Below are 16,843 nucleotides of genomic sequence, written 5' to 3'. Positions count from 1 at the left end.
AGATTGTGGGAACCCTTATCGAAAACCAGAAATAAGAACCAAAACCTTCTAAAGATTATGAATGCTTCCACCAGATTTCCTGAAGCAGTGTCTCTAGGTAAATGTTAGTGGAAAAGTTTTTTTTTTAATGAGATCTAGGTTACATGAAGAAATATAATCAGATCAAGGATCAAATTTTATGTTGTATGTATTCAAGGAAATGATGAATAATGTGGAAATTAAACAATTTCTCTTTATCGCCCACAATCTCAAGATACATTAGAAAGATGGCATCAAACTTTGAAGACCATGATTGGAGCTTATTGACAAAGTTAGAATAATAGAATTAAGTTGTTATTATTAAGGTTCCTCCTGATAAGTCCACAAGATTTAGTCCTTTTTTATTATGGACATAGAGGGCCACAAAGAAAGATTATTATTCCAATACCCATAAACTATAATTCCCAATCTATTTATCCTACATTTCTGAAAGAAACTGCCAAGGCATAGATGTTGGCTAATGAAAACATCTGAGGAAATCCAAAAACAATGAAAACTAAAGCAGATGAAAAGGTTAAAGTTTAAAATCTGATGACAGGAGTGTTGTAGCCTGTCACTTGGGCACCATTAAAAATAAAGTTCATTGGACTTAACAAAAAAAAACTCAATGACCTCAATTATGTCGTGAGTACTCCAGACAGGAGAAACAATCAGTCCATGTGTCATGTTAACCTGCTAGAAACATGGGGCGAGATCACATTGAATTTGGTTGATAGGGTTGTTAAGAAGGCATATGGTGAGTTGGCTATAATTGATACAGGGATTGAGTTATGGAGCCATGAGTTATGTTGTAGCTGTACAAAACTCTGGTGCGGCCACACTTGGTGTATTGCGTACAGTTCTGGTCACCGCATTATAGGAAGGATGTGGAAGGTTTGAAAAGGGTTCAGAGGAGATTTACTAGGATGTTGCCTGGTATGGAAGGAAGGTCTTATGAGGGAAGGCTGAGGGACTTGAGGCTGTTTTTGTTAGAGAGAAGAAGTTTGAGAGATGACTTAATTGTGACATTTAGGATATTCAGAGGGTTAGATAGGCTGGACAGTGAGAGCCTTTTTCCTCCGATGGTGATGGTGAGCATGAGGAGACATAGCTTTAAATTGAGGAAAGATATCAGAGGTAGGTTCTTTACTCAGAGAATAGTAGGGGTGTGGAATGTCCTACCTGCAACAGTTGTAGACTCGCCAAATTTAAGGATATTTAAATAGTCATTGGATAACCATATGGATGATAATGGAATAGTGTAGGTTAGATGGACTTCAGATTGGTTTCACAGGTGGCACAACATCGAGGGCCAAAGAGCCTGTACTGGGCTGTAATGTCCTATGTTCTATATTGTCTCCTTAGAATCTCATCCTTTTCTCTTTCTATTTTGTTAGGTCCAATGTGTACATCAACCTTATGCTGGTCCCACTCCAAGATATCCTTCATCTTGCCACCAGGAGGCAACACAACATACTGATGTGTCTCTGTCAGCCATAGAAACATCTGTCTATGCCTCTTACTAAAGAGTCCCCAATCACAAACGATAACTTGGAACCTGTCTACCCCTCGTTAAATTAGAACCAGTCTTGGTACCAGGAGCGTGGCTGTCAGTGCTACATTCCCCTGAGAGTCCATCACCCCTACATTTTCCAAAAAAACTTGTTTGAGATGGAGATAGTCACAGGAGGCTCCAGCATGACCTACTTCACTTTCCTACCTTTCCTGGAGGTAACCCATCCACTTGACTGTTTCTGTGGTTCATTTTCTTTCCTGCAATTGCCATCCAACCCACTCCCAGTTCCTGTACATTCCACATTGCCTCTAACTGCTGCTCCAACCAATCCATGTGATCCAATAGGATTCACAACCAAACACACTTCCTGTAGACATAATCATCATGGAAATTCGGGGAGTTCTGAGGAAGGGTTAATGGATCTGAAACGTTAACTCTGATTTCTTTTCACAGGCGCTGCCAGACAAGCTGAGATTTTCCAGCACCTTCTGTTTTTGTTTTTGATTTACAGCATTCACAGTTCTTTCACTTTTTTCATGGAAATTCTCCCTAATCTCCCACACCTGACAGGAAGAGCACATCACTCTATGAAATGCTATCTTTGCCCTTTAACAATCTGCAGACTCAAAAAATAGCAATGTCTTACTGCTCGAAAAAACACTGCTCCAGGCTAACTTAGTACCTATGTTTTATATTTTTACAGTTTAATCAAGATACAAAAACATCGAAGCAATGGGAGGATGACTCAGAAATAGAAAATTCAAATGTTAACCCTCCAATAGGGCAGTATGGTGGCTCAGTCATTAGCACTGCTGCCTTACAATGCCAAGGATCCGAGTTTGGTTCCACTTTTGGGTGACTGTGTGGAATTTGCTCCAGGTGCTCCAGTTTCCTCCCACAGCCAAAGGTGTACAGTTTAGGTGAATTGGCCATGCTAAATTGCCCCATAGTGTTCAGGGATGTGTAGGCTATGTGCATTAGTCAGAGGAAATATAGAGTAATAGCGTAGGGGAATGGGTCTGGGTGGGTTACTGTTTGGATTGTCAGTGTGGACTTGTTGGGCTGAAGGACCTATTTCCATACTGTAGGGATTCTATGAAAAATAAGATTGGAAAATACAGAGATGCTTAAAAGGTCAGATAACATCATATTTTATCTTTTAGATAACTATTGAAATTACTTACAAAGGCTAGTATAGAATTATAAACTAATTTATGGGAATAAGCTAGGATAAACAGCTTTGTCTGTTTGTGGTGTTGAATTTCTTGTCATTTACCTTGAGTAATGTGAAGCAACTGACCTCACATCAATTAAAATTTGACATTTTGCAGAACTGTTTCTCTCTCCAGATGATTCCAGACCTTCTCTGTTTCTCCAGCATTTTTCATTTTTATAACCTGTGTGCACACCTCCACCCTCACCTCTCATTTCAAATCGTGCAGAGAATTTTTTGCACATCTACCCACCTCATCTACTGCGTCCATTGCTCTCAATGTGGTCTCCTCTACATTGGGAAGACAGGACGCCAAATCACAGAGTGGTTCAGGGAACATTTCTGGGATGCACACACCAAACAACCCCACTGCCCTGTGGCCAATTCCCTCTCCCACTTTGCCAAGGACACGCAAGTCCTGGGCCTCCTCCATCGCCAAACCAAACCCACCTGCCAACTGGAGGAAGAACACCTCATCTTCTGCCTCGGGACCCTCCAAATACATGGTATCAGCATCAACTTCACCAGTTTCCTCATCTCCCCTCCTCCCATCTCATCCTAGATCCAAGCCTCCAACTTGGCACCAGCCTCTTGACCTGCCCTACCCGTCTACCTTCCTCCCCACCTATCCACTCCACTCTTCCCACTGACTTATCATAATTAGCTCCCACCTGCATTCAACTATCTCCTTCTCACCTACCTTCCCCCACCCCTTCACCTTTCTATTTATCTCTCAGCCCCTTTCTCCCTCCACATTCCTGATGAAGGCCTTACGGCTGAAACGTCAACTCTCCTGCTCCTCGGATGCTGACTGACTTGCTGTGCTTTTCTAGCACCACACTTTCGAATCTGACTCTCCAGCATCTGCAGTGCTCACTTCCTCCTAGTTATTAGTCTTTGTCTAAACTATGTTCACACTGGTGTCCAGTGTAAGTGGGGCAGATTTTCTGGTTTCTACCGATCTGGTAGAAGACGGAAGGAGTTAAAATGATCATTTGCACTTTTTCGATTGCAGAATTCAAAGAGTTAATTAAACGTCAACCAGTCCTGAAACTGAAAGTAGTATACTCCACTGGGACACTTCTGTTCTTTCACTTCCTGCTTTGCTGGCTACACAAAACCTTGAGCAGAGCTTCCTTCCCAGCTGTGCAAGAATGGAAGCAGAAGCTTTTGAAGAGGAATTAACTTGTGCTGTGTGTCTCCATGTGTACCAGGACCCCGTCATACTGCCCTGTCAGCACAGTTTCTGCTTGAACTGTATCAACAATACTTGGAAAAATGTAAGCAATAAGTTGGGAGTCAACTGCCCTCAATGCCGCAGGACATTCAAACCTAAGCCCCAACTGCAGAAAAACTTCACTCTGCGCAATATCGTGGAGAAATACCACCAGTCCCAAGTTACTGCTGCTGAATCTACCCCTGTCATGTGTGAGTACTGCATGGAGAATCCATCTCCAGCTGTGAAGACCTGTCTCAAATGTGACACCTCATTTTGTTCCCTTCATTTAAAGCCACATTTGGTAAAGAAGACTTACCAGGATCACATCCTGATCGAGCCTCTCGACGACCTTACGAAGAAACAGTGTCTGGATCATAAGAAGATTCTTGAGTTTTACTGCGAGCAGGATGAACAGTGTGTGTGTATATCTTGTACAGTTATAGGGAAACACAAATCTCACAGTCTCCTGAGCCTGGATCAGGCAGAAGCTAAAGTCAAGGTGAGCGTTGTTTTGTTCAGGAGCTGAGGCACGGTCCATACTACAGGGCTCAAACAATCCAGAGAAAACAAAAGTGAAGTTTTAAAAAGGCAATCACAATTAAGCAAGTTAGTTTCTGGGAATTAACTTCCTAAACTATTTAAATTGCAATTTTTAGAACAAATTGAAGAAAGAATGGGGGGATTATCGTGAAGTTCAGAACAAATTTTCAACTGATCAAGAAGACTTGAAGAAAGCAGAAGATGAAGTAAAGGTAGGAATCCTGTGTAACTGGATTTGGAAATGATTTTCCACAGAGTTGGGTAAACATATGTGACACCAGGCGTGTCCTGACAGGGGCATGGCACGAATTACATCAAACACTCCCTGTGCTTAATATGGAGCTGTTTATCTTTTGTACAGTGGGGCTCCAGGGAATTCCAATGAGCATGTACTTGTTCCTTGAGAATTGATGTTTACTGGGTGTATGCCCATTCCACTTGGTCTTTATGTTAAACATATTCAATTAATGTTCTTCTCACAGTTCGCAATGTTTCCAAGCTTTGTGTCGTCTGCTCATTTTGAAATGGTGACCTGTAACTGTGAGCCATTTTAAAATTTACTCATGAGATGCCAACATTTATTGTCATTGCCCTAATTACTTAGAGGGCAGTTGAGAGTTAACCACATTCCTGTGGGCCTGGAGTCACATATAGGCCAGACAGGGTAAAGATAGCAGTTTCCTTCCGTAAAGGACATTAGTGAACCAGATGAGTTTTCCCAGCAATTGACAATGGATACATGGTCATCATTAGTGTCTTAATTCCAGATTTTTTTATTGAATTCAAACTCTACCATCTGCCATGGCGGGATTTGAACCCATGCCCTCAGGGCATTACCTTGCTCTCTGGATAAATAGTCCAGTGATAATATCACATGGCCACCACCCCCCCATATGATTTAAATTTTTATGTTAGTTCATGGATACGGTCGTCACAGATTAGGCCAACATTTGTTTCCCATCCTTAATTTCCCTGGAGAGCTCGGTGCTGAAGTACCTTTTTGAACCATTGCAGTCTAAGTGGTAAAATTCATCTTAGAGATTGACAGTGAGTCTATCAACAGCAAACATCAGAGAGAAGCACAGTACTTCAGAGATTCTGCTATTCCATGTAGGAGGGTGTTTTTTTCTGATCAGTTGCTCCTATGAATAATTTTCTCCGGAGGCTTTGGAAGTGAATTTGCCTACCATCTTGTATATTTACAAAACTGAGTCCTAGTCTCGTGACAACCACCATTCCACCAATTTTGACTAATTCTTACAGCTTCCCTATTGGGAAGTTGGTCAGTTTCTGTTGCAAGTGATCGAACGGGGCATGTTAAATTTCAGTTTACCCCACCCCTCCCCGTCTCTGTTGATGCATGGAATAGCAAGTTGCCGAGAGCATGTTCAAAGCTCTGATTCTATGCTGAATCACTTATGAACTCAATGTTTTGACCATCTGGTTAAAATGTTCTCAGGAAGCCTGAGAGTATCGAAAAGTTGGGGTGTCAGTAGGGCTGCAAAATGGTGCATGAGAACACTACAGTTTTCTAATACCACTCCCCCCACGCCTCCCCCCAAATAAATGGAGGTGACAGTGTTGGACTGGGGTGGACAAAGTTAAAAATTACACAACACCAGGTTATAGTTCAACAGGTTTGGAAATACGAGCTTCTTCTTCATCAGGTAACTAGTTAAGTAAACCTGTTGGACTACAACCTGGTGTTGTGTGATTTTTAACTCTATCTTATTTGGACATCCTACTAGACATTCTTTCCTTCTCAGCAAAATCCCGAAAGATCCAATCTAATAGCACTCTGGGAGAATGTTCTCTACTCTCTCCAATGATCCAAGAAAATGATTCCCCACCACTTTCTCAAGGACAAGTAATTAGTAATGCAAAGGCTGTCCACTTCCTATAAGCAGAGTGTTATGAACTGATCATATGCAGTTCTATGTATAAAAATACGTGAGTGTGATTTATATTTTTAGAAACGCTCCAATAAGCTGAGAGAACAGCTATCGAAGAAGTTCTCTGAATGGAGGAAGCAACTGGAAGAAGATGAAACGTATGCCATTAAATTGATTAACGATGAGGAGAATCGAGTGCTCTCTGATATTAGGAGCAAAGCAACATCACTGGAAGAAAAGTTAAAACAGATTCAATTAATACATATTGAAACAGAGAAACAACTGAAAATGGATTGTCTTTCCTTTCTTCAGGTACAGTTCATATTTCTTGTTATCCCTTGAGTTCTTTGTAGTTTGCTCAACTACCAGCAGTCTTAGTGTCTCCCTCAAGTGGTCAGTCTGAATGCATGTAAAGAAAATACAACCATGAACGAGTGAACAGTGGGAAGGTTTCACAGCTGAGCATAATTTCGTTCTTACACTTGGTAATGAATGGGAAAACATAAAGAAAGGATGCACCATAATAACAGTAGTCAGCTATTCAGTTGCTCAAAACCTTTCTTCCATTCAATGGGATCTTGTCTGATCTGAACAACAATTTAAATCTTTACCCCATATCCCTCAATATATTTTGATAACAAAAATCAGTCAAGCTCAGATTTGAAATGAACAAGTAATTGAGCATTGATTACATTTTGAGGAAGTATATTCTAAATTTTGATCATTCTTTGCGAATCGAACTATTTCCCGGTTTCACTCATCAAGGGTCTGGCTCTATGCCGCAGACTATACCCCTAGCAGTAGACTGTTCAGCAAGTGGACAAAAGTAGATTTGGTCTGTCTAACCCATTTAACCCCCATGATCTTAAAGTTAAATCAAATCATAGAATGGATACAATGCACAGGAGACCATCTGGTCCATCATGTCTGCACTGGCTCTCCAAATGAGCATTTGATCTAGTACCATTCCTTCTTCCTACAAATTATTGGCCTACATATTGTTTCTTTTCAAATGATAGTTGTTATGAAGCTTAGAATATAGAATTATTATTGGGAACTTGGGTTCCAAGAAGAAGGAAAACTTAATTTTAATTATTCAGTTCTATGAAGATTTGACTTAGATTAGATTAGTTACAGTGTGGAAACAGGCCCTGTGGCCCACTGAAGCGCAAACCACCCAGACCCATTCCCCTACATTTACCCCTTCACCTAACACTATGGGCAATTTAGCATGGCCAATTCACCTAACCTACATATTTTTGGACTGTGGGAGGAAACCAGAGCACCCGGAGGAAACCCACGCAGACACGGGGAGAGTGTGCAAACTCCACACAGTCAGTCGCCTGAGACTTGTTATTTTAAAGGTCAGAAAGTAATTTTTAACTTTGAGTTCAGTCCAGCACTTACAAGAAGTCATATTATTTCGAGTAAATGACCAGCAAGCTAACTGGGAAATGAATTATTCTGACTTGAGTTGTATGATCAGCAGAGAAACAGAAGACAGAGAGTTGCAGCTTGAGGAGGACTACAGTAGAGGTGCTGAAATTAGAAGTCTCCAAGCAGTCAGGACTGGGAGAATTCCTGAGCTCGCTGAGAAGAATCCCTATAGTATGGAAACAGGCCATTAGGCCCAACAAGTCCACACTGAACCTCAGAAGTGCATCCCACCCAGATCCATTCCTCTACCCTATTACCCTACATTACCCCTGACTAATATAAATAACCTTCACATCCCTGAACACTATAGGCAATTTAGCATGGCCAGTTCTCCTAACGTGCACATCTTTGTGGATTTTGTTTATAAGTTGGTGAGATGAAAGCTTCAAAAGCACAAGGTTGTGGATGTGTTGGGGAAGAGGCTAACACTGTTGAAGACATGGATTTAGGGAATACGAACTAAGCAATAATGAACCAAGTTAGCAGTTTATTCCAAGGGTCCAGGGGTGAGACATTAACTGAAGAGAGAGCTGAAACAAAGCAGATGACTGTCATGCCAGCAGAGGAAAGTTTTATCATGCAGATTGAGGTGATTCTTCAATAGGTTTGAGGGCATTGCTGGGTAATAGAGATAAATCTTTCTATTGATAATTGTATTAAGATTGTTTCAATAAATCTTGCCAGTGTAATACAGCTTGAGTTTATCTTTTGTGAGATAAATTTTGTCTTCCTTTGTTAGACGTATTTTAGTAGCTTCTTGTGAATATTTTCAATGACTGATCACCATGGTATATAAAAAGAAAAACGCCATTTGTGATCTATCAAACTAAGCTTCACAGATCAGAAGGATTTTGTCTGTCCAGTAATATCATCAACTGTGATCATAATACAATCTCGCTTGCTTTAAAATGCCTTGGTTGAAGTGGTGGCATCAAATCAAAAGTTTAATCTGTTTCTTTGAAGACCCTTACTAGAATCTCCACTGTCAGCTGTTGCAAGGGTTGAGACTGAGGTGTTGGAAAAGCACAGCACATTCGGCAGCATCCGAGGAAGAGGAGAATCGCTGTTTCAGGCATAAGCCCTTCATCAGGAACGTTGCTCAAGTACCCTTGCCTGACCCCAGAGTTTGTGATTTCCCAGTTCTACTCTGTATAGTTGTGGTCAGAATCCCGGCCAACATTCTTGTTTAGCATTCCAAGGCCTACTGCATTGTCAGGTGCCATCTCACAGAAGAGATGTTAAACAAAGCCCACTCTGCCCTCTTAGATGGAAGGGCAAGATCCTGCAATGGTATTCAAAAGAAGAACGTGGGAATACTCTATGGTATCCTGGGCAATATTGATATATTATCAAGCCACCAAGAAAGATAACTGTTATATTTCTAAATCTAAATGCCTCTTGGCCTTTGCCATAGGTCCCCACCATCACACGTGCAAGTCTTCAGCCAATTTGATTCACTCTATGTGATCCCAAGAAAGAGTTGGAAGCAAAGGCTAAGGGCCCTGACAACACTCTGACAATAGTACTGAAGACTTGTGCTCCAGAACTTGCTATACCTCTAGCCAAGCAGTTCCAGTATAGCTACAACACTGCATTCACCTGATAATACCTCCCCAGATTTATCCTGTACATAAAAAGACAAATTTATCCCAGACAATTACCACCCCATCAGTGTACTCTTGATCATCGGTAAAGTGATGGAAGGTGTCATCAACAGTGTTATCAAGCAGCTCCTGCTCAGCAATAACCTGCTCACTGTTGCCAGTTTGGTTCCACCAGAGCACTCGGTTCCTGATGAAGGGCTTTTGCCCGAAACATCGATTTCGCTGCTCGTTGGATGCTGCCTGAACTGCTGTGCTCTTCCAGCACCACTAATCCAGTATTTGCTTTCCAGCATCTGCAGTCATTGTTTTTACCTCATTACAGTCTGGCTACAAATGTGGACAAAAGAGTTGAATTCAAGAGGTGAGGTGAGAGTGATAACTGTTGACTTAGGACCCCTGGAAAAATTTGAATCTATGAATATCAGAGTAAAACTCTTCACTGGTTGCAATCATACCTGGCACAATGGGAGATTATAGAGTCATTGAATCCCTGTAGTGTGGAAGCAGGTTATTTGGTCAATGAAGCCCACACTGACCCTCCGAAGAGCATCCCACCCAGACCCAATCCCTACCCCATCCCTGTAACCCTGCAGTCCATTTCCAGAGTCAGTAAGACCTGGGGGATATTTAGGCTTTGTCTAAAAAGTGGCAAGTAACATTTTCACCTCACAAATGCCCAGACAGTGACCAATTAAAGATAATCTAAGCATTGTCCTTTGACATCCAATGGCATTATCATCTTTGAATCCCTTACTATTAACATTCTGTGGGTTACCATTGACCAGAAACTCAATTGGATTTGCCACATAAATAATGTAGCTACAAGAGCAGGTCAGAGACCAGGAATGCTGCGGTGAGTAACCTCCTGACTCCCCAAAGCCTGTCCATCATCCACAACGCACAAGTCAGTAGTGCGAAGGAATACTCTCCATTTGCCTGGATAAGTGCAGCTCCAACAACACTCAAGACACCATCCAGGAAAAAGCAGCTAATTTGATTAACACAACATCCACAAGCATCCACTGCCTAGACCATGGCAGCAGTGTGTACTATCCACAAAGTACACTGCAGAAATTCACCAAAGATCCTTTGAACCTTCCACACCCACAAACAGTACCATCTTGAAGGACAAGGTCAGCAGATACATGACAACACTACCATCTGCAAGTTTCTGTATAGTCTTGACTTGGAAACATATTGTGTTATTGCATCATAATTCTGGTATTCCCTCTGGAAGGGCATTGTTGATCTACCTGCAACATGTGGACTGCAGATGTTAAAATAAAAGGCAGCTCACCAGCAGCTTCTCAATAGCAAATAAATGCTGACCCTGCCAATGATACCCAAGTCCCACGAGTAAAAAATGTTTCAATAAACAGAGTTCTAGTTTGTGTAATGTCTCCTTCTTACCCTTGGCATAGACATAAAATTTGTGGTAAGTCTACACTTCTGTCTCTCCAAGTTCAATATATTTGTCTAAAATGTAGAGACCAAAAACTGTTTGCAGTATTCCAGGTATAGTGTACCTGGGGCTTTGTGATATGACTTGTACTTCTTAGTTCTTGTCCTGTAGATACAGAATGGACTGTATTCTATTAGCTTTTTTGGGAGGGGCCAACATTTCTGGGCGCAGTCAATAAAGATGTGACTTACAGATCCCTCTCACATATCCACCTTACTTAGAGCCAAGATGGTGCAATCTCGCATGTTTCCAAATAAACCCTTAACTCAGTGAGCATCGTTTAAATGTCAGTTCACTGCTCTGTAATTAGTTGGCTGTAATTAGGGTTACGGTTATAGGGTTAGGGTTAGGGATAGGGTTAGGGTTAGGGTTAGCCTGCGATAGGGTTAGGGTTAGGGTTACTTAGGGAGTCTAAGTTTGGCAATATTTTGCTATTTGCTAGTAGGCCTCATACATATCTCCTTCCAATTTATCCTCCCTGTTACTCTCTGCCTTAGGCTAGTGGCAATGGGACAGACTGTTACCTGCTTGTTCCCTTCTTGGTATTGTTTTGTCATGTTGACAAGATTCAACCTTTTGCTCTTCTCCCTGATCTGGGTCTCAATCACTTCCACACATTTAATAAAAACCGAAAGAGCTGCAGTTGTTATAAATCAGAAACAAACAGAGGCTGCTGGAAAAGTTGAGGAGAAATAGATTTAACGTTTAGGGTCAGGTGACCATTCCTCAGAACTTCCTCATGTTTGTTCACTACCCTGCACAGACCACTGAATCAGGCATTTAAAGGATCATCTGATATTAATTGTGCCTGAACCTGTAGATTCCTAGCTGAAAGCTTCAGACCGTGATATGGTTGTTTGGTTTTTGTTTCATTGCTGTTTGAAGGAGTTTCAAATGTTCTTGCACTTCAGAGGCTTGTGAGAGTCACTCCCAGATCTCTGTTAGTAATCCAATGGGAAGACTTGCTTTTACTGCTTTATATACATCTCCTTGATTAGTTTCAGAGGCTCTTGTGCTTTGTGCCTGTAAGCTAAAGGGTGAGGAAGCCTTGCTGGAGTTGAACAAAACTTTGGCTAGGTCACAACTATTGAGTGCAGTCTAGTCAGCACACTGTTGGAAGAATAAAATTGCACTGAAGGAGGTGCAAAGAAGAATCACCGGTGGGGGGGGGGGTTGCCTGGATTGGAACATTTCAGATACGAAGAGGCTGGATAAGTTCTAGTTAATCTCTTTCGAGCAAGAAAGGTTGAGGGGGGATCTGATTAGGTATACAAGATTACAAGCAGTATGGACCGGGTGGATAGAAAACAGTTGTTTCCCTTAGTCGAAGGAGGCATAATTTTAAAATGAAAGGCAGGAGGTTTACAGGGGATTTGAAGAAAAATGTTTTTACCCGGAGTGTGTTGTAGGGGGGATGTAATCTGTAATGGATAGTAGAGACCTGAAGCCTTTAAAAACTGGCTTTGTTGGAAAAACTCAGCAGGTCTGGCAATGGCTTGAAAGAAGGGTCACTGGTCCCAAAAATTTAACTTGAATTTCCCTCAACAGGCGCTGTCAGACGTGCTGGGTTTTGCCAGCAATGTGTTTTTTGCTCATTGAGAGAGCTGGTGCAGAAATGATGGGTTGAATGGTCTCCTGCTGTACTGTAACAATTCTATACTTCTGAGGTGGGGAGCTCTTTGATATGAATCTCATTCCCTTTGATTGTGATTGATCTCTTCTTTTTTTTTCACAGGGATCTAAACAACTCCTTTCCAGGTACGTTTACTTCAATTATTGGGTAAGTGAGAAGCATCACCAGTTTCCGATAGAGGAGTTAATGAGCACAGAACATAGAATATAGAACAATACAACACAGAAAAGGCCCATCGGCCCTCAATGTTGCGCCGAACTGTGAAACCAAGCTGAAGCTCACCTAACTTACACTATTCCATTCTCATCTATATATGTATCTAATGACCATTTAAATGCCCTTAAAGTTGGCGAGTCTACTACTGTTGTAGACAGTACATTCCAAGCTCTTAATACTCTCTGAGTAAAGAACCTACCTCTGACTTCTGTCCTATATCTGTCACCCCTCAATTTAAAGCTATGTCCCCCCGTGCTAGCCATCACCATCTGAGGTAAAAGGCTCTCACTGCCCACCCTATCTAATCCTCTGATCATCTTGTATGTCTCTATTAACCTTCTTCTCTCGAATGAAAACAGCCACAAATCCCTCAGCCTTTCCTCATAAGACCTTCCCTCCATACCAGGCAGCATCCTAGTAAATCTCCTCTGAACCCTTTCCAATGCTTCCACGATTTATCTCAAGAGGGTTGGAAGGTAAAAGCAGTGATGTGCTACTGAGACTTTATAAAGCTCTGGTTAGGCCCCGTTTGGAATACCGGGCTCAGCTTTGGGCCCCACACCTCAGGAAAGACATACCAGCACTGGAGTGTGTCCAGCAAAGATTCACACTGATGATCTCTGGAATGGTAGGCTTAACATATGATGAACAGCTGAGGATCCTGGGATTGTATTCATTAGAGTTTAGAAGGTTGAGGGGAGATCAAAAAGAAACTTACAAGATAATGCATGGCTTAGAAAGGGTGGATGCTGGGAAGTTGTTTCTATAAGGCGGGGATACTAGGACCCGTGGGCACAGCCTTAGAATTAGATAGGGTCAATTTAGAATGAAAATGAGGCGACATTTCTTCAGCCAGGGAAATGGTGGGCCTGTGGAATTTATTGTAATGGAGCACAGTGAAAGATGGGACCTTAAATGTCTTCAAGGCAGAGATTGATAAATTCTTAATCTCGCAAGGAATTAAGGGCTATGGGGAGTGTGCGGGTAAGTGGCGGTGAAATGCTCATCAGCCAGGATTGAATGGCGGAGTGGACTCGATGGGCCGGATGGCCATACTTCCACTCCTATGTCTTATGGTCCCATGGTCTTATGCTTTTTCCTATAATGCAGCGACCAGAACTTTACACAATACTCCAAGTGCGGCCGCTCCAGAGTTTTGTACAGCTGCAGCATGACCTTGTGGCTTCAAAACTCAATCCCTCTACCAATAACCTGGGTGGCAACCTTCAGAGAGCTATGTAGACTTATAGAGTCATAGAGACTTACAGCACTGAAACAGACCTTTTGGTCGAACTCGTCCATGCCGACCAGATATCTCAACTTAATCTAGTCCCACCTGCCAGCACCTGGCCCATATCCCTTCAAACCTTTCCTATTCATATCCCCATCCAGATGCCTTTTAAATGTTGCAATTGTACTAGCCTCCACCACTTCCTCTAGCAGCTCATTCCACACATGTACAACCCTCTGCGTGAAAAAGTTGCCCTGTAGGTCTCTTTTATATCTTTCCCCCTCACCCTATGCCCTCTAGTTCTGGACTCCAGGGAAGAGACTTTGTCTATTTACCCTATCCATGATTAGATTAGATTACTTACAGTGTGGAAACAGGCCCTTCGGCCCAACAAGTCCACACCGACCTGCCGAAGCGAAACTCACCCAGACCCATTCCCGTACATTTACCCCTTCACCTAATACTACAGGCAATTTAGCATGGCCAATTCACCTAACCTGCACATTTTTGGACTGTGGGAGGAAACCGGAGCAAACCCACGCAGACACGGGGAGAATGTGCAAACTCCACACAGTCAGTTGCCTGAGGCGGGAATTGAACCCGGGTCTCTAGCGCTGTGAGGCAGCAGTGCTAACCACTGTGCCACCGTGCTGCCCATGAATCATGCTCCTCATGATTTTACAAACCTCGATAAGGTCACCCCTCAGCCTCCGACACTCCAGAGAAAACAGCCCTAGCCTATTCAACCTCTCCCTACAGCTGAAATCCTCCAACCCTGGCGACATTCTTGTAAATCTTTTCTGAACTCTTTCAAGTTTCAAAAATCCTTCCGATAGGAAGGAGACCAAAATTGCACACAATATTCCAAAAGTGACCTAACCAATGTTCTGTACAACTGCAACATGAGGTCCCAACTCCTGTGTTCAGTACTCTGACCAGTAAAGGAAAACATACCACATGCCTTCTTCAGTATCCTATCTAACTGTGACTCCACTTTCAAGGAGCTATGAATCTGCACTCCGAGGTCTCTTTGTTCAGCAACACTCCCTAGAACCTCACCATTAAGCGTATAAGTCCTGCTAAGATTTGATGGACACCGAGATCTCTCTGTTCATCCACACTACCAAGAATCTTACCATTAGCCCAGTATTCTTTATTCCTGTTGTTCATTCCAAAGTTAATTAACTCACACTTTTCTGCATTAAACTCTATTTGCCACCTCTCAGCCCAGCTCTGCAGCTTAACTATGTCCCTCTGTAATTTCCAACATCCTTCTGCACTGTCCACAACTCCAATGAACTTAATGTCATCTACAAATTTACTAACCCATCCTTTTAGCCCTCATCTAGGTCATTTATAAAAATGCCAAACAGCAGTGGCCCCCAAACAGATCATTGCAGTACACCACTAGTAACTGAACTCCAGGAGGAACATTTCCCAGCAACCGCCACCCTCTGTCTTCTTTCAGCTAGCCAATTTCTGATCCAAACCACTAAATCACCATCAATCCCATGCCTCTGTATTTTGTGCAATAACCTACTGTGAGGAAACTTATCAAATGCTTTACTGAAATCCATATACACCACATTTAACCTCTATTTGGTCACCTGCTCAAAGAACTCAATAAGATTTGTGAGGCACGTTCTTTCCTTCACAAAACCATATTGACTCTCCCAAATCAAATTATTCCTTTCTAGATGATTACAAATCCTACCCCATTATCCTTTCCAACACTTTGCCCACAACCAAAATAAGACTCACTGGTCTATAATTTACCAGGGTTGTCTCTACTCCCCTTCTTAAACAAGGGGACAACATTTGCTTTCCTCCAGTCTTCTGACACTATTCCTGGAGGTAATAATGACATAAATATCAAAGCCAAAGGCTCTGCAATCTCCTCCCTAGTTCCCAGAGAATTCCAAGATAAATCCCATCCGGAACAGATGACTTATCTATTTTCACACTTTCCAGGATTGCTAACATCTCCTTTTTATGAACCTCAATCCTGTCTAGTCTAATATCCTGTATCTCAGTATTTTCCTTGACAACATTGTCTTGTTCCTGTGTGAATGTAACAAAAATATTCATTTAACACTTCTCCTATCTCTTCAGATTCCATGCACAACTTCCCACTACTATCCTTAACAGGCCCTAATCTTACTCAAGTCATTCTTTTATTCCTGAAGGAAGGGAATCTGGATTGGAGCTCGGGTTACCCACATTTACATTGCATGCCACTAGATTGAATACTAACAGTGGGGATATAGCATACGATTTTATTTTTTGTTGATTGCCTGAGCAAACTTTGTTCTCTATTGTATAAATTGCAGCTTGCACAGAAGTGGACCATTTCCTGAATATCCAGAGAATATTTTCAGCCACTACTGCACAAACAGATTGTTATGTTGTATTAAATTTGTTATATGTAAGGTGCACTCATTATTTGAAAATTGCCATTTCTGCCCTGCTCCATGTGGCCTGAAGTTGTAGATTGATATGTTGCCTTTCACAACTACAGAACATACCAAAACACAGCTGCAGCTTATGAAGTAATGTAGGTAATGCAGATTTCACAAACAGAATTGTAAGAGCGATCAGATAAACTGTTTATGTGATTTGATTTTGAGATTAAATATTTACCAAGACATCAGGGAAACCCTTTATTGTTCTCCCTCAGACTAATGCCTTAGGATCTTTTACATGCAGCTTAGAGCGCAGGCTGGGTTTTGGTTTCACATTTCATCTCAAAGAGGGCACCTCTGATGGTGACACACTCATTTGAAAGTGCAAGCCTCTGACTTACAGGCAAGATTTTTACACAGTGAGGTGCTGCTAACCTACGCTGTGGCACTTGGATCGAAA

At 42.0% G+C, this 16,843-nt stretch overlaps 1 protein-coding gene across 1 annotated transcript in view; it reads left to right on the top strand.

The window, feature by feature from the left end:
- The first annotated feature begins 3,868 nt into the window (after positions 1 to 3,868).
- LOC140485930 (E3 ubiquitin/ISG15 ligase TRIM25-like) overlaps positions 3,869 to 16,843 on the top strand; it is a 29,946-nt gene continuing 16,971 nt past the window's right edge. Inside the window, exons 1-4 of the mRNA XM_072584374.1 lie at positions 3,869 to 4,465; positions 4,623 to 4,718; positions 6,480 to 6,710; positions 12,637 to 12,659. Of these exons, the coding sequence (XP_072440475.1) occupies positions 3,902 to 4,465; positions 4,623 to 4,718; positions 6,480 to 6,710; positions 12,637 to 12,659 (914 nt within the window). The 5' untranslated portion in view covers positions 3,869 to 3,901. The remainder of the gene's footprint in view (positions 4,466 to 4,622; positions 4,719 to 6,479; positions 6,711 to 12,636; positions 12,660 to 16,843) is intronic.

The sequence above is a fragment of the Chiloscyllium punctatum genome, chromosome 15 (genome assembly GCF_047496795.1).
Source record: "Chiloscyllium punctatum isolate Juve2018m chromosome 15, sChiPun1.3, whole genome shotgun sequence".
Classification (NCBI taxonomy): domain Eukaryota; kingdom Metazoa; phylum Chordata; class Chondrichthyes; order Orectolobiformes; family Hemiscylliidae; genus Chiloscyllium; species Chiloscyllium punctatum.
Note: the sequence above shows the minus strand (reverse complement) of the source record. Positions and strands in the feature narration are given on the sequence as shown.